The sequence below is a fragment of the Mauremys reevesii genome, linkage group 1 (genome assembly GCF_016161935.1).
Source record: "Mauremys reevesii isolate NIE-2019 linkage group 1, ASM1616193v1, whole genome shotgun sequence".
NCBI classification, from domain to species: Eukaryota; Metazoa; Chordata; order Testudines; family Geoemydidae; genus Mauremys; species Mauremys reevesii.
This window is the reverse complement of record NC_052623.1, coordinates 205,103,507-205,125,295: the sequence shown is the minus strand read 5'-3', so window position 1 is coordinate 205,125,295 and position 21,789 is coordinate 205,103,507. Positions and strand designations below refer to the sequence as shown.

Genomic DNA, 21,789 nt, shown 5'->3' with positions numbered 1-21,789 from the left:
TGCTGCAGAGGAAGGCGAAAAACCTCCAGGGCCTCTGCCAATCTGTCCTGGAGGAAAATTCCTTCCTGACCCCAAATATGGCGATCAGTTAAACCCTGAGCATGTGGGCAAGACTCACCAGCCAGCACCCAGGAAAGAATTCTCTGTAGTAACTCAGATCACATCCCATTACAGACCACTTCTTTAAAGAAGCCTGAAAAGGAAATTTTTGGTGGTGGTGGTCTTTGTTTTTTTTAAAAGGTTGCTTATATTTTTCCTTACAAATATCTGGAATGCTAAGTTATATCCTCCATCATTTTTATTGTATAACTTAGTTGCAATACCAGAGAGACTTGGAGTGAGTGCTTTCTTAGTGCTTAATTAAAGGAGTAGGGTTTTGTATTTTTTTTTTTTAAAAAAAGCTTTTCTTCCAACTGTCAGGCATTTGAGTTATTAGCCAACAAAACAAAACAAATAAACAAAAAAATTGTCTCATTCCTAGAAACAGACTTGCATATGGTTTTAATTTTATGCCCATATGTAGTCCTGTTGAGGCTACATGTATGCATTTGCAGGATCAGGGCCTGAGTGAAAAACCAAACTTTTTAAGGAGTCAGTTTAAAAAAAAAAATCACTTGATCTATCACTCAGGTTTCACCTTATTGGTATCTATGATGTCATGATCTTAATAGTTCTCTTCTTGTCCAGAGAGTCTTGCAGGAAAAACAGACTAGACAATTTCTAATGCATATAACACAAAGAGAAATAAAAACCCCTCCAACTTTCAAGCCTATTCACATATCAAGAATGGGAGAGGTGTGGAAACACCAACCCAATGAGTTTTTCCTTTACAGATCACCCTTCAGCCATTTTTAAACAAACTGCATAGCACATTGCGTAACAATCCTAAGAGGACAGAGTTTTGCCATCTTACACTTACTATGATATTTCTAATCCTAGTAAAACCCTTGATCCCTTTCTCACCGTAGCCCAGGAGCTGCTCAATGATTGGATGAATTCCAAACTGAGACTGGAGCTAGAAAGTGACCAAGAAGAGAATGTTGGAGATGCTGCTGCTGACTCTACTCCTGCTGAAGAGACCCCTGCTGGCTTTCTGAAGTACGAGAGGTTTGATGGTGAGAGCACAACAAAACATTTCTTAACTTTATTTTTAAAGATAAGAGGATAACAGTGGTTAGTTTGTAGGCTTGAAAGCCAGGAGTCATGTACATACCAAGATGATAGTCTCCGTAGGAACAACCAGGGTCAGTAGAGCTTTTGGTTTTTCCCAGCTTGGACATTAACTTGCTGTGTGACATTGCAGAAATAAGCCTAAAACTCTTTGTGTTTCATGGAGATAATATTTCCCTAACTGAGAAGGGCTATAAGGTTTGTTAGATTTGTGTAACAGTTTGAGATCCTCAGATGCAGGGCAGTAAAGATTGGGAAAGTATTATTATCATCATCATCTTCTAAACATAGTGAATTTGAGACTGCTTTAGATTCTTGAGGCTAAATGGAGTGCAATCAATATGGCTTCTTTCATCAGGATTACATTCACAAACTGGGCAATTCTCTGTTTAATCACTTTATGCTTGATGGCATTAGGCTCTGAGGTTTGTTAATTACAAACTAGTGTGAGGTGATCTGGATTTTCTGTTACAGATTTGTGTGGTTATCTGGAACAAGAAATGGAAAGTACCACAGTTCAGGATTTTCTGCAGAATCTTCTGCAAAATGAAGTGGTAGATGGTGGGATATTGGAAGACCTCAGGATTGAAGAAATCAAGGAAAAGAAAAAAACAAGGGACCCACGAATTACCATGGAGCTAAGACACAAGCAGGTGAGGAAAAGGCAGTACATTGAAACTGATATGAGGAAACACTCTTTATGTAACATGTATTAACCCATGGAACTCAATGCCACATGATATAATTGACGCAAATAGATTAGGATAGTTCTCAAAAGGATTAGGCATTTCTGTGAATGAGGATAGTATGCACTAGCTCAGGGCTGTAATATCCATCTCCAACATGGATCTGTGCACTCCAGGAAGCAGCAGCAAGCGACTGTTCTTTGCTAGCCTCCCTGCTCAAGTCAGGAGTAAGCAGAGTGCTAACTGAATAGGGAGATGCAGTTAACCAACCTCTTAAGCATTAAAGTTTAATCATTCTGTTAGTACTCATCTCACATACCTGGGCAAATGGGTGGAGGAAGGAATCCTTCACCCAGGCTGCAAAATGGCTATGTAGCTGTTCTACTGAGGCAATTTTAGCCTATTTGCTGAAGTATCCCTCTGTGCTGCCATTTACCAGGCCCTTTTGTGCCAATGCATACAGAGGGCTGCACAGAATGCAGCTCTGTTCTACATATGGGATGCGGCTTTCACATCACCCTACCTCTAATCTAGCCCTCCATTTGCACTGTGGAGCACTGATGTAGGGTCAGGACCCTAGAGATCATATGGAACTTATACAATTGTCCTGTAGGCTTAGTACAAGAGATTCACAGATAGCTACAGTATCCACTATACTACAGTATCCATCACCCACCCTCACAGGGTCCCAGATGCTGGGCTACAGCCCTAGCTGAAACATCTGCACTGCAATTAAACAGCTCCTTAGGCTGAGCCCTGCGAGCCCGAGTCAGCTGGCACAGGCCAGCCCCGGATGTCTAATTGCAGTGAAAATATACCCCGTGTCTCTCCTTTTTCTCCTCCCCAGAGTACCTTTCTTCCTCCCGGAATGGAAGGGATGGGTGCACAGCTGGTGTCTTCCCCACACCTTGGAGCAGGCTTTGAGGAGGCCGGAAGGAAGTCTCCTTTTCTTTCCTCTCCCTCAGGCTGAGCATCCATCCCAAAGCTATTCCACAGCTCTCAGCAGGGAGACTACCGTATATACTCGATCATAAGCCGGTTCATTTATAAGGTGACACCCCCCTCAAGATGGATAAGTAAAAATGGAAAATTTTTATAAGGGATCAACAAACTTTGGCTCCCGGGCCATCAGGATAAGCCGCTGGTGGTCTGAGATGATTTGTTTACCTCGAGACAAACACAAAAAAACCTCAAGACACATGGTTTGTTTACCTCGAGACACATAGAAAAACATAAACTGTTGAGCAATAGTCAACATGGTTTCTGTAAAGGGAAATCGTGTCTTACTAATCTATTAGAGTTCTTTGAAGGGGTCAACAAACGTGTGGACAAGGGGGATCCGGTGGACATAGTGTAATTAGATTTCCAGAAAGCCTTTGACAAGGTCCCTCACCAAAGGCTCTTACGTAAATTAAGCTGTCATGGGATAAAAGGGAAGGTCCTTTCATGGACTGAGAACTGGTTAAAGGACAGGGAAAAAAGGGTAGGAATTAATGGTAAATTCTCGGAATGGAGAGGGGTAACTAGTGGTGTTCCCCAAGGGTCAGTCCTAGGACCAATCCTATTCAATTTATTCATAAATGATCTGGAGAAAGCGGTAAACAGTGAGGTGGCAAAGTTTGCAGATGATACTAAACTACTCAAGATAGTTAAGACCAAAGCAGACTGTGAAGAACTTCAAAAAGATCTCACAAAACTAAGTGATTGGGCAACAAAATGGCAAATGAAATGTAATGTGGATAAATGTAAAGTAATGCGCATTGGAAAAAATAACCCCAACTATACATACAATATGATGGGGGCTAATTTAGCTACAACGAGTCAGGAAAAAGATCTTGGAGTCATCGTGGATAGTTCTCTGAAGATGTCCACGCAGTGTGCAGAGGCGGTCAAAAAAGCAAACAGGATGTTAGGAATCCTTAAAAAGGGGATAGAGAATAAGACTGAGAATATCTTATTGCCCTTATATAAATCCATGGTACGCCCACATCTCGAATACTGTGTACAGATGTGGTCTCCTCACCTAAAAAAAGATATTCTAGCACTAGAAAAGGTTCAGAAAAGGGCAACTTAAATGATTAGGGGTTTAGAGAGGGTCCCACACGAGGAAAGATTAAAGAGGCTAGGACTCTTCGGCTTGGAAAAGAGAAGACTAAGGGGGGATATGATAGAGGTATATAAAATCATGAGTGATGTTGAGAAAGTGGATAAGGAAAAGTTATTTACTTATTCCCATAATACAAGAACTAGGGGTCACCAAATGGAAATTAATAGGCAGCAGGTTTAAAACAAATAAAAGGAAGTTCTTCTTTACGCACTGCACAGTCAACTTGTGGAACTCCTTACCTGAGGAGGTTGTGAAGGCTAGGACTATAACAACGTTTAAAAGGGGACTGGATAAGTTCATGGTGGCTAAGTCCATAAATGGCTATTAGCTAGGATGGGTAAGAATGGTGTCCCTAGCCTCTGTTCATCAGAGGATGGAGATGGATGGCAGGAGAGAGATCACTTGATCATTGCCTGTTAGGTTCACTCCCTCTGGGGCACCTGGCATTGGCCACTGTCAGTAGACAGATACTGGGCTAGATGGACCTTTGGTCTGACCCGGTACGGCCGTTCTTATGAGCGTCCTCAGGCACAGAGGTAAACCTAAGTAAACAAAGTGTCCCGGCATGCCAGCTGCTTATCCTGACAGGCCGGGACAGCAACTGGTGGGGAAATTTTGGGGTGGGGGGAAGGGGGAGAAGCTGGGAGTCAGGGGAGTAACCCCTGTGACCACCCCCCACATGACCCCACCCCTAGCCAGGGACCCCCTCACTCTCCCCATCCCATCCCACCTAATCTGGGGAGGGCCAGGAGAGGATGTCTCTGGCTTGGCTGCAGCTTGCTCTGGCAGGCCAGACCAGGCGGCGCAGCTGCAGCATGTTCCAGCATGGCCACAGCCTGCTCTGGGGGGTGGGGCCGAGCGGCACAGCTGCAGCCTGCCAGCCCTGGAGTTGCAGCTGCTTCGGAGGCTGGGGGAGAGCAGCGTGGTCAGAAGTGGAGAGACTCTGGCCCCACCTCTTCCCTTCTGGCTCTGCTGCCTTTCCTTGCTCCCTCTGTTGGGGGGGGAGGGACTGTGTCCCACCTCTCCCTCTCTATACCTGTTCATAAGCCGACCCCCTTCTCTGGTGCTTCCCTTTTTTACTAAAAAAATTCGGCTTATGAATGAGTATAATAAATAATTATTTCTCCTCAGGGTGTCAGCATGTTAAATTCTATTGGGAGGACAGGCCGGGTTGAGATGGGGTGGTGTTATGTGGGTAGCTGTTGTTTGATCTATAGACAGTTGCAGAGGTGCTTGAAGCTGTGGCTGTGCTAAAGAGATGGTAGGGGCTCCATATGTCTTCCATTTTCCCCTTTTTGGTTTTCCTGATTTTCCTCAGAAGCAGTAGGGTTCTGCCCTTTGATGCCTAGAACACTGGCATAAATTTTGGAATTGATCATTATTGCATTACATATACGCACACACAGATATGTCACTAAGTTGAGTGCAGTGTTGTAGCTGTGTTGGAATATTAGAGACACAAAGTGGGTGAGGTAATATCATTTATTGGACCAACTTCTATTGGTGAGAGAGACAAGCTTTTGAGCTTACACAGAGCTCTTCTTCAGGTCTCAGCTCTGTGTAAGCGCGAAAGCTTGCCTCTCTCACCAACAGAAGTTGGTTCAATAAAATATTACCTCACCCACCTTGTCTCTCTCAAGCAAGTTGAGTGTATGGCCCCACAAACTCTGCCCGTCAACACTACTACCTTTATCAACCAAACTTGTAACCCTCCAGGGTGATCAAGTTAATTTGACAAGATCTGTTTTGCATAAACCCATGTTGATTGGCATGAATGATATTACTCTGTTAACACTTTATTAATTGAGTCCCATATCAACCATTCCACTACTTTGCCTGGGATAGATGTCAGGTTGACAGGCCTATAATTACTCAGGTCATTCTGTTTACCCTTTTTAAATATTGGCACAACATTAGCTTTCTTCCAGTTCTCTTAAACTACTCCAGATTTCTAAGACTTATTAAAAATCAACATTAATGATCCAGAAAGTTCCTCAAACTTGGATGCAAGTTATCTGAACTTGCTGCTTTAAAAATGTGTAACTTTAAAAACTGCTGTTTAACATCCTCCTTAGTTACCATTGGAATAGAACATATTTCATCATCATATGATATGAACACATCATCTGGATTTTCCCAAGTACAGAACAGAAATATTTATTGAATGCTTCTGCTTTTTTTTCATTATTATTGACAGTTCTACCATTTCCATCTAATAATGGACCAATACCATTGGTAGGATTCCTTATGTTTCTGATATACTTAAAAAAATGTTCTTTACTGTCCTTAACTGTTAACTTTCCATAGATTTAGCTGTGTGTACTTTTGCTTCCCTTACCAATTTTCTACAGTTCTTAGCCTCTAATGTATTATATTCATTACTGTTAACTTCTTTTTTCCATTTGTTGCATGTAGTATCTTTTTTATTACTGCTTTCACTTTCCCTCAAAGGACAGGCTGTTTTTTAAAACTAGCATAGCCTCCTCTTAAATGAGGCTTTTGGGCATCTAGTAGAGTGCTCTTAGGCAGTTCCTGTTATCATTCACTGTTTTCTGTTTAGATTCTTCCACCCAGCTGACTTGTTTCATAATTGTTTTCAGCTTTCTGAAATTGGCCATATTAAAGAACCAAGTGTGTGTGGAATCCCAGGGGGAGCCACGCTGAGGTCACTCAATTAGGATGAACTGCAAAGAATGGGACAGACAATCCCCAAAGCGGGTGGATATTCCAATACACCTCTACCCCAATATAACGCGACCCAATGTAACACGAATTCGGATATAATGTGGTTAAGCAGCGCTCCGGGAGGTGGGGCTGCGTACTCTGGTGGATCAAAGCAAGTTCGATATAACGCGGTTTCACCTATAACGCAGTAAGATTTTTTGGCTCCCGAGGACAGTGTTATATCCGGGTAGAGGTGTACTTAGATTTACCAAACCAGCACAAAATGGCTTCTATAATACCTTACTGGTTATCCAGAAGCAAGCAACTCCATTCCCTTAAAGCAACCCAGCCTCAGGCCTCCATCCAGACACCCAAGTCAGATATGATGAGGATTAATGAAAATCTTATTCATCATATAAGAAGGTTCCACCAATCCCAAAAGATCGGACACATTACCTCCCAGGTTAATGAATATTCCAGATTTTACCCAAATACATGCTACAGCCAATTCTTATTAACTAAACTAAAATGTATTAAAAAAGAAGAGAGTATTGGTTAAAAGATCAATATACATACAGCATGAGTACAGTTCTGAGATCAGATTCATAGTAGAGATGGTGAGCTTTGTAGTTGGGCTAATTCTGAAAGAATTCTTTGCATGTGATAGTCTAATGTTCATATTCAGGGTGAACCAGATTAGGACTAGAGATCTCAGTCTTATGGCTTAAGTTTCCCCTGCATGAAGCATCAAGCAGATCAGCGCCCCTTGCTTTCAGGCTGACCTCAGCTGCAGCAGCTTGCTTTAGTGCCCACCAGTGGGTACCTGGTAACAAATTAAACCACAGTCAGCATCAGGCCTGCCTTCCCAGAGGGAGGCTCTAGCAGACCATAGCCTCCAATCAGCTCCTGGCTACAACCAGGCTTCTCACACAATACAGAATCTGCCATTCTGCTTCCCTCTTTAACTCCTCTTTCCAGGCCTGACTCAAGAACAAGTATAGCAGGGCGGGGTTCATTGCAGACACTACAGCTTGTTAACCCAGGGGTGGGCAAACTATGGCCCGTGGACCACATCCGGCCCGTGGGGCCGTCCTGCTCGGTCCCCGAGCTCCTGGCCCGGGAGGCTAACCCCACTCCCCCGCAGACTCAGCTCGCTCACTCCACCGCTGGTGCAGTGCTCTGGGCGGTGGGGCTGTGAGCTCCTGGGGCAGCGCAGCTGCAGAGCCCAGCCTGACCTGGTGCTCTGAGCTGCGTAGTGGCGGCAGTGGCAGCAGCGTGGCCCAGCTCCAGCGGGTGGCGCGGCTGTAGCGCCGCCAGCTACTGTGCTCCAGGCGGTGCAGTAAGGGGAGCAGGGGGAAGTTGGATAGAGGGCAGGGGAGTTCGGGGTGGTGGTCAGGGGGCGGGGGTGTGGATGTTGGTCCAGAGGGAAATGGGTTGAATGGGGGCAGGGGTCCCAGGGGGCAGTCGGGGGTTGGATGGGGCAGCAGGGGTCTGGGGGCAGTCCGGTCAGGGAGCAGGGGTGTGTGGATGGGGCAGGAGTCCCAGAGAGGCTGTCAGGGAATGGGGAGGTTGGATTGGGCAGAAGTCAGGGTGGGGGGCAGATAGGAGGTCGGGGCCGGGCCACAACCCCCTCCCCTAACCGGCCCTCCCTACAATTTATGAAACCCGATGCAGCCCTCAGGCCAAAAAGTTTGCCCGCCCCTGTGTTAACCCCTTCCTGGCCAGTGTGGGGTTCACATACCCCATCCCACCTCCCCCCACTGGTGTGCCTAAGAACACAGTCATATCCAGTTAATGCCAAATATAGAGATGATAGCTTCTTATTAATTATTATCATCATCATTGCACCCAAAAGCCCCAGCCAGGGACCAGGACCCCAATGTGCTAGGTACTGTACAAACATGAACAGAAAGACAGTCTGTGCCCCACAGACCTTACAGTCTAAGTGTAGGACAAGAGACAACAGATGGAAACAGATCAATGGGGGAGTACAAGGAAAGAATGAGATTTTGTGTGGTGTGGCCATCTGTGTATTGGCAACCTGATTGAAACCCACCCTCTCAGTTCAGAGAGACTCCCAGAAGGCTTTCTTCAGATGATATAACTCTTGTCACTACTGCTGCCTTGACTCATTGCTGTGCTCTTCCTTCTCAGGTTAAAGAAAACTGTTTAAGGCGTCAGAAGGAGCTAGAGTTTCGGAGACGAGAAAAGACCCTGAAAAAACTAGCCCTGGCTGAGGCCAAGCAGCGAGTGCAGGAGGAGAACAAAAGGCAGGCTCTGAAAGCCAGGAAGGAGGAGGAGGAGATCCAGCGGGAGATGGTGAAGCTGCGGAAGGAGATGGCGGAGAAAAGGCACATCATGGGAGAAGCACGAAGAATGTAAGATGGGGTGGGGAGGGAGAGTGGAACTCAAGCTCCATCTAGTCATTTGGGCTACAGGGCCTATGAACCTCAAATGATAGGGAATTTCTTCAGTCATCAGCTTCTGGCTGCAGTGAGCTCTCTAAAAATAGAAGACATGGTAGTCTCAAAGGAAAACTGCCTCCTGGGGCCCTGACCTCTCATAATGTATATATTTTTAAATGACTAATCCTGGAGGCAGCATCATTACTGTCTCTAGTTACATCACAGAAGCTGACAGATTGAAAGAAGGAATCAAATGCCGACATCTATCAACTTGTACACATCAAAACTCTGGCATTTAAAATTGGAGACATCCTCTCTTTAGAGAGGGGAAAGAATGTGCCTGTCCGATGGAGCTCAAAGCTCTGCAGAGGCAGAGTCTTTGCTTCTGCTGAGCTTAGGAGCTCCATAGGGCTCATACCTTCCACAGTGCTGCGGTCCCCAGGGGGCCCTGTGATGGCCACTTATCTCCATAGGCATCTGAGATCCTAGTTCTCCATATGTGCTTTCTTGACATCCCAATTCCCTCTTACTGCTGTGTACTGGAACCCCTTCCTGACTGTGATGAATTTGTGTAGCTCATGGGCACCAGGCGCCCAAATCCCAAAGCTACCCCTGTTCTCTATAAAGGCTGGGCTTCAGTAGCTATCATCTGTCAAAGCTACGGAGGTCATTCTCACAGGATTGGTTCAGAAGGAGGTGAGACCCATACCGCAGTACTCCCTTTATTTACTCTCTACCTTTGGTTCTTGGTGTTTTGTCTTACTTGCAGAGAGAGGAAGAGGCAAGAATTAGAAAAAGCTCAGAAACTGGCAGCACTGGGCCTGTCTCACACTACACCAAAGCCCCTGAAGCAGGAGAAAGAGGAGAAACAAAGGAGATTGCAAGAGCTGCTGAGCAAGATTTACAGTGAAAACCAGAGAGTGAGCATCCTCCTCCTGTATTTAGCACTCTGAGCCAAATTCTGCCCTCAGCTATGTGCTCACGCAACTCTCACTGAAGTCAAAAGCCTGGCTGCTAGGCCTTCTGCCTTCTCCTGAGTGTCCTGGGTAGGAAGAGTAAGATAAACGATCCATTGAGAGAGAAAGTAGAGAATGGCTTGGGAAACTGTTTCCTAATGGTTAGAACAGGGAACTGGGAGCAAAGGACTCCTGAATCCTAATCCTTATTCTGTTGCTGGGTGTCCACGGGCAAGTCACTTAATGTCTCTGTGCCTCAGTTTCTCCAGTGGGGCTTCAAAGGGAGTTGTGGGTAAAACTTCGCTTTTGGAGCAGTTGTGGGCAGAGAGCAGCCCAGTGTGATAGATCAAGCAGACACACAGAGGGTGCCTTGAAAAACTCATGATGAGATTCTCACCCGAAGTCCAGCCCTTCAGCACCAAGTAAAAGGTCTGGAGTGGTATAAAGAGGCCCTAAAAGACCCACTTCTGCTATAAGCACCGTGGAGCCAGCCATAAGGCTGCCCTTTGAGGACCCCCTCATTCCTTGGCATAGGAAAAGGTGGGAGTAGGCTGAAGCAGGCCAGGGGGTGGGGCCACAGCACGGGGGGCTGTGCAGATTCCACGAAGCACTGTGGCCCCTTGGGAAAGCCCCAAGAGCAGTGGTGGGCAACCTGCAGCCCGTGAGCCGCATGTGGCCCAGCCGGGTAATCTGATTGCAGGCTGTGAGACATTTTGCTGACGTTGACCGTCTGCAGCTACGGTCCCCCGCAGCGCCCAGTGGCCGTGGTTCGCTGTTGGACATATGCCCTGAGTACTTTCTCCCACCCCTCATAATTCAGAACATTAGCCCAGGAAAGGAATGTTGATTGGCCACAAAGTTGCAGGTTTCCTGCAATGGCACATCATAGACCTGTCTCCTCGCTTCTTAACGTCAAGTTACAGTTTTAGGTGATGCAACTTGGTTAAAACAGCCGATAGGAAACAGTCTCTTACGGACCCGCATGCCGAGACCAGCTACACTTTGTCTCATGAAACGCAGATGCAGGCACAGAAACTCCTATGTTTCCCCAGACGTTTCCCATGCCGTTTCTGCTCATTGTCAAAGACAGAGTTTGCAGAATGGAAGGGAAAGTCTCAAACAGCAAGACAAAGTCTGTGCTAAAAATTTAGGTTTATTAAACATCTGGAAATGAAAAGACCCTTTTGTATTGAACACCCTATAGAGTGAGTAAGCTCCTTATAAGGAATAAGGTTCCTTGTGTGGCAGCATGAATGACACTATAATATATTTTTAATTAATATATAAGTAATCATCCCTTACATGATATATACCTGTAGCACATTTAACACAGAAGAATCCCATAGCACTCAAATTGAGAAGCCAGCTATCCTGAAGGATCACTTTGTCTATAACTCAAATGCCGCTGCTGCTGGAGGGAATGTGCACAGCAACACTACACCACAATTTAAGACAGGGTGCAAAGAGTCCAAATGAAACTATAGGGGGATTTATGACTGGTAGAATGTGAGCTGTACATTTTCAAGGGCAGAAACTGCAGCTGAGCAGAGATAAGTTAATAATGAAGGATTCATTATTGCTTAAGTAGCTAGCGTGTTGACATTTTGTCCTCTTCATAATTCTCTGTTTGGATTTCCATGTCTGAGAATGTTGATGCAATTAATACAGTACATTATGACAGAAGAGGAACAGCTGAGGAATTGTTATGAGTTGACCCACTTGGAGGATCAAAATGAACAGCATCTCCGGTGACAGGGCTAGAATTAAAAGGTAGATTAGATAGCAAATCACTCTTCTGTCCAAGATAAATCACTTCTAGAGGCAGCCAGTATGATTACTCCTTGGGAGAAAACTTTAGCTTCCCAGTGAAATGAGGGTGAGTCTAGGTCACATTGTAAAGTTTAGCACTGGGAATTGTCTTGTTTGTGCTTGGTCTTTAAAGAGCAGCTTATAGTTTATGGAGTAGTTTGAAAAAGTTCTACATAGAGGGCAGTCTTCTCTAGAATCTTATGCTTTCTAGATTTAGGGACAATCCTGATTCTAGAATTTATATTTCTCTCTCATGGTTTATTCCTTTTTACTTGTAAACTGAGCACATTTTGCTTTGGAGTCACCATGAAACAATAAACATGGAGTCCCGTGATGCTATTTTTACAGTCAGTTTTCACAGTAGAACTGCACAATAAGCATCGTTCTCTTCACATTAGTTCTCTGCCCCCCGGAAGTGTTTGTTGGGGATTTGAAGATATAAGGTTGTTCAAAAGGAAAGGCCAAGGGAAGGATTGTGAGGATCAGCACTTGTGTGATGAAATGTTCTTGCTCACTGGCTCTATATACCTTTTCACTGCAGTGCCTACAGCAGCATTTCTCCGCTTGGTACAAATTCATTCTGGATCGTAGGATTAAAATGGGGAAAGCCAGGGCCCTTGCTGACTGGAAGTGCCAGCTGAAGGCCCTGCGAGCCTGGAGGGACTATACATGGGTCCAGAAGCTGGAGCAAGAGACTGAGCAGTTGGAGACTCATCTCAGAGATCAAAACAGGTAGTGGCCCTTAGCCTATGGAAGCTTCCTTCTCACAGAGAAGCTAGCAGCCTTCAAACAGAGTCTCGTGCTAAGCGGAGGGTTGTGTAATAGTATGGTCTGTTATGTGTGTGTGGAAAGTCTTGTTTCTAGTAAATCTACACGTCACCTGCAGTTGGAGACACCATGGCATAGACTGAAACGAAGCTGGATCTGAGCAGGGACTTGAACACCTCTTTCCAACAACCTCCAATTTCTCTGTTTGGGTGTCCTTCATGGAACCTCCCTCGTTGGCTCACTCTTTCCTCCAGGCCCCAAGCACTTGAAGAGCCAAATTCATCCCTGATTAATCCAGTCATTGACTGGAATTACATCAGCGATTAGTTAGGCCTGATGCCTTCAAGAAGGAGCTTGCTGGTTGGACTCCCCATAGACAGCAGCATATTCTGCAAGTGGGACTATCCCTCACCTCCAGACAGCTGGAGAGGGCAACAGTGTATCCCTTTTACTCCTCTTATAGCACAAAGATAAGAATGGATGGGGACTGTAAAACAAGCAGGAAAATATATTTAAAGAACTATATTTAAATAGTAGATGGTTTTCAAAGTCTTCCAGAATCAAGTGATTATCAAACAGAACTCAGAAAAATATGAAATCTTATGACATCTTCTGGATTGCTCCACCCATTTGGTAAATGCCACCACCTGGAGAGACAGTGTGGCCTAATGGATAGAGCACTAGGATGGGACTTAGGAGACTTGGGTTTTAGGCCCAGCTCTGCCACTAGCCTGCTGCATGTCCTTGGGCAAGTCACTTCAGATCTTGGTGTCTCCATTTCCCCATCTTTAAAATGGGGATAATGACATTCAGTTCCTTTGTAAAGCCCTTGGAGATCCACTGATGAGAAGTGCTAGATAAGAGTGGGGTATATTAATTTTAAGCAGGCTAAGAGAGAGGCCTGTTCAATGTCTGTTAATGGAAGTGTTTTATTTTCCAGGAAAAAACAGTTGGCTATTGAGCATAATCGGAAACAGGTTTTACGGTGCTGCTTTATAGAGTGGCAGCTCTGGAGCCGAGCCGAGGCTGAAAAGAGAGAGCTACAACTGAGACAGGAGGAAACTAGGAAGAAGATGGCGCAGCTGCTGGAGGCAGCATCAGTGGGGAAACTTGGCACAGATGGATCATGGGATGTCGGCAGGACCAGGATGAGACAGGTGACCCCGGATCAACCTGTGAGGCAAAAGGAGGTAAAGTTCTTTCCCATATGTTTCCTCATCCCAGTCCCTCCCACAGTGATTAATCATAGCTCTAAAAGTTAACCTCTGTGGTGTTTTATGACACAGGGATGGGCACTCTCCTAGTGCAGCTTCACGTACCTGCGATGTCATGTGCACATTTCAGCAGTAGTTCAAGCACTCTAGAAACAAGTCGTTAAAGATCAGAGGTGGATGGGAAGGTAGTAGACTTTACAAAAATAAATCTGCCTCTAGTGCTTTCAAAGTATAATCCCACCATATATCATCTACCAAATTGAGGCATGCGCCCTTGGGATCTCTTCTGAAGGGAGATTAAAGTCACTTTCTTTTTTTTAAAATGACTCCATATGCCAAAGAACCATATATGTTGACTAAAACCAGGGTATTAGAAGAAAGTGCTAAATTCTGCCCTTGATTAAACAGAGTGTAACCCTCTCGACTTTTTAAAAACTGAGAGAGCTGAATTTGGCCCAGGAAGTAACCAGGTAATGTACATCAAAGAAAAGAATAAGTATGCGCACAATTGGATTGTAAGCTGTCAGGCAGGACCATCTTCCTTAGGTGTGTATCGTTCCTAGCATAACAGGGCCCTGATACTTGACTGGGGCTTCAGGTGCTACCATAATATAGATAAATAATGAAAAATGAATATATATTCACATCAGGCCAAACTTTTCCTTCATTTATACCAATGTAACCTCTGAGCTCAGTGGGGTTGCATGGGGATAAGTGAAAGCAAAATTCCCCAGTTCCATCTTGTAACCCCAGTGGGACAGTTTCTTCACTGAGATACACCATTCTAATGGGAGCGTCATATTTGTAATTGAGGGCAGAATTTGGCCTAAGAAGTAGATCTGAGACTTAAGTATTCACTAATCATACAATCCTAAGAGGGGAGGCCACATGTCTTAAAGTTTGGGCCTGGTTTGTCACCATGCTCTAGTTTTATGACCGTGTAACTACTTTAATTTCAGTGCAGCTTTGTGGTGTAAAGCTAGAGGAGTATCATAGTGAATCAGTCCCTTTTACGTTTTCCTTAATTAGCCAGATTGGTCCTGTAGACCACCTTGTCGCAGCTGCGTTTCTTTTAATCTTAGCCTTAATGGCTAATCAGAACACCTCAGTCCAAATAAGATTGCATTAACGTTGTTTGGGTTTAGACCCACTCGCTGAATTAATATCCCCTATGTCATCAACTGCATTACAAAAATTCTGAGCCACAGGGCCTCCCCATAAGAATCCTGTCTGATGCCCCACGGGTACATACCAGCCATAAACCAGATGGAGTTGGCCAGTTCAGGAGTCTTGGATGGTGTAGAGCAACCTTGTAGCTCCTGTACCTCCTCCCACCCTGGGACAGCACTACAATTGGTAAGAATTGTATCGCGAGTACACACCTGAGGTTACCCTGCCTCTCAGACTGATTTCACTGTTGCTCCATTCAGAAAAATGCTCCTAGCTCTTCAAGGGCAGCAGAGGTCTTGACTTCAGTCAGTGCAGAATTCTTCCCTTGCAGGTGACTGAAACGCCCCTTCTTCAGGAGGAGCCCATCAATCCTGTAGAATCCTGTTGTCGGGATGCTGGTCAGACCCGTAGTCTTCGTTCATGCAAGAAGTCCAAGTATGCCTGGCAGATTACCCTACAACACACTGCTGTGAATTCACAGGATCACGCCAAATCCAGTAATCAAACAGTTAGTCCCATACAATGGTTTGAGGCACCTGGCAAAAAAGTGGCCCCTGCCTTCAGGGGCCACTTTGAGCACCGCCATGCCTTCCAGCAGCAGCTGATTGAGGAGCAGAGGAGGCAGCTTCAAGAACAGCGGGAGGTGATCCTCGAACTGCAGGGAAACCAACGGCTGAGGAGGGCTAAGCAAGAGGCGGAGCAAGCCACAGCTGTCACCATGGCACTCAACAATCCAGTCCCAAAAACTAAGGAAAAAATGCTGAAGAGAGGGGATCCATCAAGCTGCAAGAGTGTGTCATCTGTAAGGTACAGCCACCTTACTGAGCCATAGTGCGGGTGGACTGTACTATCCAGAGCACCTTACTCCCGCTCACAAACCGAATAAGGTCATTTGGGTCAGCACTTGCATGGTAGACCTCCACATAATACCTCTGTGCAGCTGAAAGTGGTGTTAATGGTGCACTAGATGTTGCTCTCTTCCTTTTGAGCCAGTGCCAAGCCTGGTGTTAGCTGGGCCAGATCCTTGATACTGCTCTGACTGCTTTGCATTGCCCCGAAGGCATGTTAAACTTGTAAGGCACCTTGGGATGCAAAATGCTTTATTGTTGTTAAAGATAGGAGCAAAGTAGATTTATTTAGTACAACAACACTATCAGTACTTTGTGCTTCTGTAACATCCTTCAGCCAACGATCTTAAAACACTTCACAGGCGCTAATTACTTGAGTCTCACAACCCGCTTGTGATGTAGGAATAAGTCATTAACCCTGTTTTACAAATGGGGAAACTGGGACTGAGAGAGGCTGAGTGATTTCCCCAAGGTCACACAATGAGACTGCAGCAAAACTGAGAATAGAAGCCATGAATCCCGACTCTCACCCTTGATTATTATACACAAGGTGATGATACTAGTTTCTTTTCTCTTTCACTTCACAGTTCACCTGTGCCTTTGGGGCCAGAGAGCACAAAGACAGTGACCCAAAGCAGGAGGAGCTCAAATCTACTGACCTCAGCTCATCCCATATTGAAAGGTATCGTTCTGCTTGGTAGTAAAGGCCATTCCTGCCCTCTTCCCAGAGAATAGCGTCTCTTTCCTGACCACATCCCTCCTCCATATGGGTGTTCAACAGTGCATGAGCAAAACCCACTCAATCCCCTCCCAGCAGGATCAAAGCTACTAAACAACAACAGGATGGGTTGCTTTAAGCATGCACTGGCAGCTTGTTACAGGGTCTGGCCCTTTAATAGCCAAGTCAGGCATTTGGAGCATATGGGTCCTTGCAAGTTCTGTGGTTTGTGGTCAGTAAACCAAAGTGCGTTGTTGTCCCCAAAGACCAGGCTTGATTTTTCTGCAAGAAATTATAGAGCTGGCATCTTGTTCACTTCACGCTTTATCCCTTTCACTGCAGGCTAAAAGCTGTAGAGACAAAAGCTGTCTGGCTTCCCTTCCCATTTGCCATCCTATGTGATTTCACACCCTTCCCCCTCCCCGCAGTCTATATCGAGTGATGTGTAAATGTCATCAGAGATGAGGAGATTGCATTTATTAAAGCAATATCATGTTCCTTTAACCATTCCCAGGGCCTGTAGCGTTGTATAAACTTACGTAAGGCCTTAGCCTGCTTGAAAGGTTTCCCAAAATGTGGCCACAGTAATATTTTAAACAGACCTAGGAATAACAAAAATTCAGTAACATGGTTTTTTGGCTGTGGTGCCTGCCTGGCTGCAGCCTTTTCAGCACCCAAGCGTGTCTTCAGCATCTTTAGTGCATGAGCCTAGATTTCCCACACTTTGCTTCACTCAGACTCTCTGCTGCTCTAGGCGGGTAAGCACTTCTCCTGCATTAATGGATGTTTCTCTACAGACATCCCAGTGACTAAATTATAATCAAGAGAACACAATGCAGGATCAGGTGCTGCTCAGACCTGTTCCATTGCAGAGTGTAAAATAGCAGATGTTCTTCAGACAACATAGAGCAATCTACAATACCTGTCACAAGCAATAAAGAGTCCTGTGGCACCTTAGACTAACAGACGTATTGGAGCATAAGCTTTCGTCGGTGAATACCCACTTCGTCAGACGTATGCTCCAATATGTCTATTAGTCTGTAAGGTGCCACAGGCCTCTGTCGTTTTTTACAGATCCAGACTAACACGGCTACCACTCTGATACTTGATATCTGTCACAGGGTTCGCTACTCACCACGGGGACATCTGGTGGCCATGTTGGGGATTAGCTCTATTCCGGTCTGATGCCCCCACTTCCCACAGTTGCTCACACCGCGCTCCTCCTCACTTCCCAGAACTCCCTCTTCCTCTTCATGGCTGAGCCTTCCGGCCAGGCCACTGTACAGGCCTCCCCTTTTACAGTATCAAAATATCACTGGATCAGCTGTTCTCGTGCTGCTCCAGACAGTCTTCCAGTCCAGGGGCAGGTCCTGTGCTACTCTTCCAGCAGCTGGTGGGGAACCCAGGCCCACCCACTACTCCAGGTTCTAGTCCAGGGACCTCGTGTCTAGCAAGTACAGTCTGCTTGCTCCCAGACACTGCTGCTATTTTCCTAGACTCCTTCCTACTTCCCTGCTCTAGTCTCTGCCCCCCGACCCTTCTCTGGGTTTACCAGCCCTTACGCCTTCCTCGCAGGGAGTAACTAGAGGCTATTTCCCCCTCTGACTTCTCACCAGACTGTGTAGCCCCAAACACACCTCCCTTCTCCCAGAGAACAACTGCAGACTGTTTCCCTGCAGCCCCCTTCTGGTCTCAGCTTGCTGGCGGTATACAAGCTCACCCTGCCCCTGCCCAGCTGGGCTTCATCATCAGTTAGTCTTTCAGTCCTGGCTGTCCCCCGGGTGCAGCCTGTCAGGTTAACAGGTTAAGTGATAGAAATACGGTGCCATCCTCATTGAGACAGCCCTTTTGAATTGCAACTCCCCTATGGGGTTGCTGCATTTTGACTGTTCCGTCTCCCCAGTCCACTATTTCAACCACCCAACTTCCACCAGAATTGAATCCTTGTTCTTCCTTTTACAACTAGTTTTCTGGTTCCAGTCAAGACAACGGAGTCCATAGAATCATCCACAGTAGAGCCAGGAAACACCCTTGGGCCAGTACTTGAATATTTACCCCCCAAAAAATCAATCTTAACCAAGATGCTTTGCAATTATTAAAAAGAGGCAAACTGATATAGAATAGAAGATCCACTAAGCCAGAAAGTTCAAGACAGGCATGAAGGGAGACACAGATAGGAAAGGAACTATATGAAAGGGAGAAAACTATACATGAGAAAAGGAGAGAAAAACATTGATAAAGAATTATGGACGATAGGTCATCGTGTCTGAAGCCTGCTTAATGACTATGGGTGGGATCTGCAAAAGTGCCCTGGGATACAAGTCCTATTGATTTTGATTATGCTCCTACCTCACCTAGGTACTATTAAAAATCCCACCCAAATGCTATTTGTGCTAAAGCCTTTTCTCAGCTGTTCATGAATCTCTGTACTGGTGGAACTGCCCCTGCTAGTTTATTCCAATAACCAATCCCTCTCACTATTAATATATTTCCCTAGTGTCTTGGCTCTGTTTCCCCTTCTTTGGCTTTGGCCATCGCTACTGCTCCTACTACCCCGTGAAGCCGTGAATAATTCCTGTTCACTCTTTATGCTGTTCCCTGGCAGAAATGTATTGACACTCATCAAGTACCCATAGCCCATGGGTCCTTTCTGTGCTATGTTGCATAGATTTAACACCTCGGTCATTACCCATGTCTCTTACTTTCTCTCAAGCTGCCTCATTTCAGCCAGTATCGGGCTGTACTAACTAGGGAGGGGCCTGAACCAAATTCACAGATCAAAGGACTCCCAAACTCTGGGGAGGTTTGGAATCTGAACCAGGATCTGGACCAGAATTCCAGAGCTGTTCACCCTCACCCCCAATCCCTATAATGAATCCAGCCAAACCCAGGATTCAGGCACTGCGGTGTTTGAAATCTGGATCTGAATTTAGCACCTCAGTCCCATCTCTAGTGTTTATTATGGATACATCAGTTAGTGAGATCTCGGGGAGACCTGTGAGCCTTTTCTTTCTCTCCCTCATTCCCACAGAGGGAGTGAAGCCTGGACAGCTGGGGAGTGGGCAGCCGTCCCTACTAACTCCTGCTAAGTACAGCCCAGTGACTCATTGCACTTACCTATTGGAAGATGAGATGCTTTGCTGATGGGTTCCACTGCCCTGCTCTGTTATCACTGTATCAACTAGAGATGCGGCTGAACCAAAACCCTAGATCCCAGCACCCCCCACTCTCCTCTCAAGTTTTTGAAGGAGGGGATCAAAATCCAGATCCATTTGACTTGGGCCCATCTCTAACAGCAAAACAGCCTGGCTGGGAATGCCCTGGCAGAACTGGGGAAGCAATTTCTTTACTGTGATAAAAAGACTGAACTGCCTTTGGTTGTTGGCTGTACCTGTCACTGCCTCACTCTGACACTGAGGGGCAAAGACTAGCTCTGACAGAACATACAGGAGAGATGAGGTCATGAGCACTATGACACCTTGATGATGATTTCACCCTCTCTGCCGACCAATGAGAGTGCTGCATTTCAACTGATCTCACAAAAGCCGTGTGAGAAGCAGTGGCATCTCAATAACTGTACACGTACCCCAAGAGTCAGAATAACATGAACAGCTCCATCCTGAAGTCCTTGTGAGTAAGCCTGTGCTTGCCATGTGCTTGCATGAGTAACATCTCCAGGACTGAACCCTTGGGATTTTACCTCTCTCACCAGCCAATCTGTCCAGGTCTCTTGGAGATCCCATTGCAGCTCCCCTTCAATCAGCTACATTGCACCTCTGCGCCCAAACAGAAGGATCAGGAAAAAAAATTCTCCATGGGACTGTTCGAAAGTCTGACTGATGGGTAATGCCAGTTTTTATTGGTAAGGGAGGTAACAGCCCCAGCCATTGTAGGATGGAGAGGCTGGCTCTTGAGGGTTGCAACAAGAGCTGCCTCCTAAGCATCCCCTTGTGGCAGCTCTGTGGCACCCTGCCTCAGTTTCCACTCCTGGAGTCTTGTCACATGTCCAATAAGAACAGCCCGTCTTGGGGTCTGGTTTATTAACATAAAGTTCAGAATAATTCAAACCATCCTTAAGGTCTCACAAATAATTGAAGCAGCCACTCCCAGGCTTTTCCTACCCAGGCCTCTGCCTGCCTTGTCCAATTCTCTGGCTCCAAGAGGGCATCAGGCAAACCCCTCTGCTGCTGCTTTCCTGGTTTCTCAGGGTCCCTGCAAGAGCCTAGCTGCTCTCAGCAGCTGGGCCACTGATTAAGTTTCTCTCCCCGGCTACCTCTGGGTCACCTCTTTATCCAGGCCTCTCCCTCATTTATCCAAGAGGCCCTGATTGAATCACATGTCCCCACCTGGGGAGTGCAGTTGGCCATGTCACAGGTGGGGCTGAGACCAGCGTTTAATTTATAATGAAAGAAGTACTGGGGCTCAAGCAATTTTTTTACATTTATAACTGATGCAGCAAGCCCTGAGGTGCTGGGGCTATGAACTGGGAAGCCTAGAGGTGCTGGGGCTCAGCCCTGGCTAGGCCTGGCACAAATTAAGCACTGCCTGAGACCCATCTCCTTTTAAAGTGCCAGCCACGCTGTGACAAGGATGTTATATGTGGATGGCCTGAGAATAGAAAAGTAAAACCTAGGGACCATGCCCGATTGACTCTTCATTGTCATGCTGGCAACTCTCTCTATCTCTGCTCCCTGCCTTGTAAGTCCGTTTTCAGTTACCACAGGGAGAGGGAATCTATTCAGTCCCATCCTTGGACACTTTGTCTTTTTGTACTTAGGACAAAACTCATCACTTTTGAGGAGTGTAGAGCAAAGGCCTCTCCTATCATGCCCATTACCCAGCTTTCTCCACTCAATAAGAGATGCCCATCTTATAGCCTTGGGTAGGAGTTTTGCTATGATACATGCATCAGGCTGACATTTGCTGCGAGGCCTTTTTAGCTTATGCCCTCTCTCTTAGTTCTCGCCGTTTTAACTCTAGTACTATGTGGTAAGCTGTGACTTTGAACAGTAGAGGTCAAAAGTCAGCCCAATCACTCTGCCAAGGACTAACCTCTGGTCTCAAATCCATTGTTCGCTCAGATACGTGAATCCCCAGGGCTTTTTGTGATCCCGGATCTGATGGGTGGAAGCTGACCATCTAGGCATGGTTTATTTCCAATGTGAGATGTCTTCTCTGCTGGCAGAGGCTTCAATGGACAGGCACATGCATTCAGTAAAAACAAAATTGCAAAGACATGAGGCCTTCTGGGGGTTTGAGTCTCCTTTTATATTA

The 21,789-nt window shown here is 45.9% G+C and overlaps 1 protein-coding gene and 1 long non-coding RNA gene across 7 annotated transcripts in view; one reads left to right on the top strand and one right to left on the bottom strand.

The window, feature by feature from the left end:
• CCDC191 (coiled-coil domain containing 191) overlaps positions 1-21,789 on the top strand; it is a 33,776-nt gene that overhangs the window by 3,455 nt on the left and 8,532 nt on the right. For 3 of the 4 annotated variants that reach the window (XM_039527711.1, XM_039527726.1, XM_039527736.1), the window contains 8 exons: positions 969-1,115; positions 1,645-1,823; positions 8,782-9,005; positions 9,802-9,952; positions 12,339-12,529; positions 13,506-13,755; positions 15,281-15,756; positions 16,385-16,479. In XM_039527711.1, the coding sequence (XP_039383645.1) occupies positions 969-1,115; positions 1,645-1,823; positions 8,782-9,005; positions 9,802-9,952; positions 12,339-12,529; positions 13,506-13,755; positions 15,281-15,756; positions 16,385-16,479 (1,713 nt within the window). The remainder of the gene's footprint in view (positions 1-968; positions 1,116-1,644; positions 1,824-8,781; positions 9,006-9,801; positions 9,953-12,338; positions 12,530-13,505; positions 13,756-15,280; positions 15,757-16,384; positions 16,480-21,789) is intronic. The other variant, XM_039527720.1, reaches the window with a different exon arrangement.
• On the bottom strand, positions 63-19,952 carry LOC120399529. 3 transcript variants are annotated; one of them, XR_005595213.1, is made up of 7 exons: positions 19,633-19,952; positions 17,651-17,830; positions 15,162-16,797; positions 7,204-7,450; positions 1,214-1,287; positions 964-1,093; positions 63-563 (listed from the first exon to the last, which is right to left on the bottom strand). It is a non-coding gene; the product is annotated as an uncharacterized LOC120399529 (long non-coding RNA). The 3 variants fall into 3 exon arrangements; XR_005595211.1 differs by lacking the exons at positions 63-563; positions 964-1,093; positions 1,214-1,287; positions 7,204-7,450 and adding exons at positions 13,631-13,738; positions 13,885-13,925; XR_005595212.1 differs by lacking the exons at positions 63-563; positions 964-1,093; positions 1,214-1,287; positions 7,204-7,450; positions 17,651-17,830 and adding exons at positions 13,631-13,738; positions 13,885-13,925 and having other exon boundaries at positions 15,162-16,865.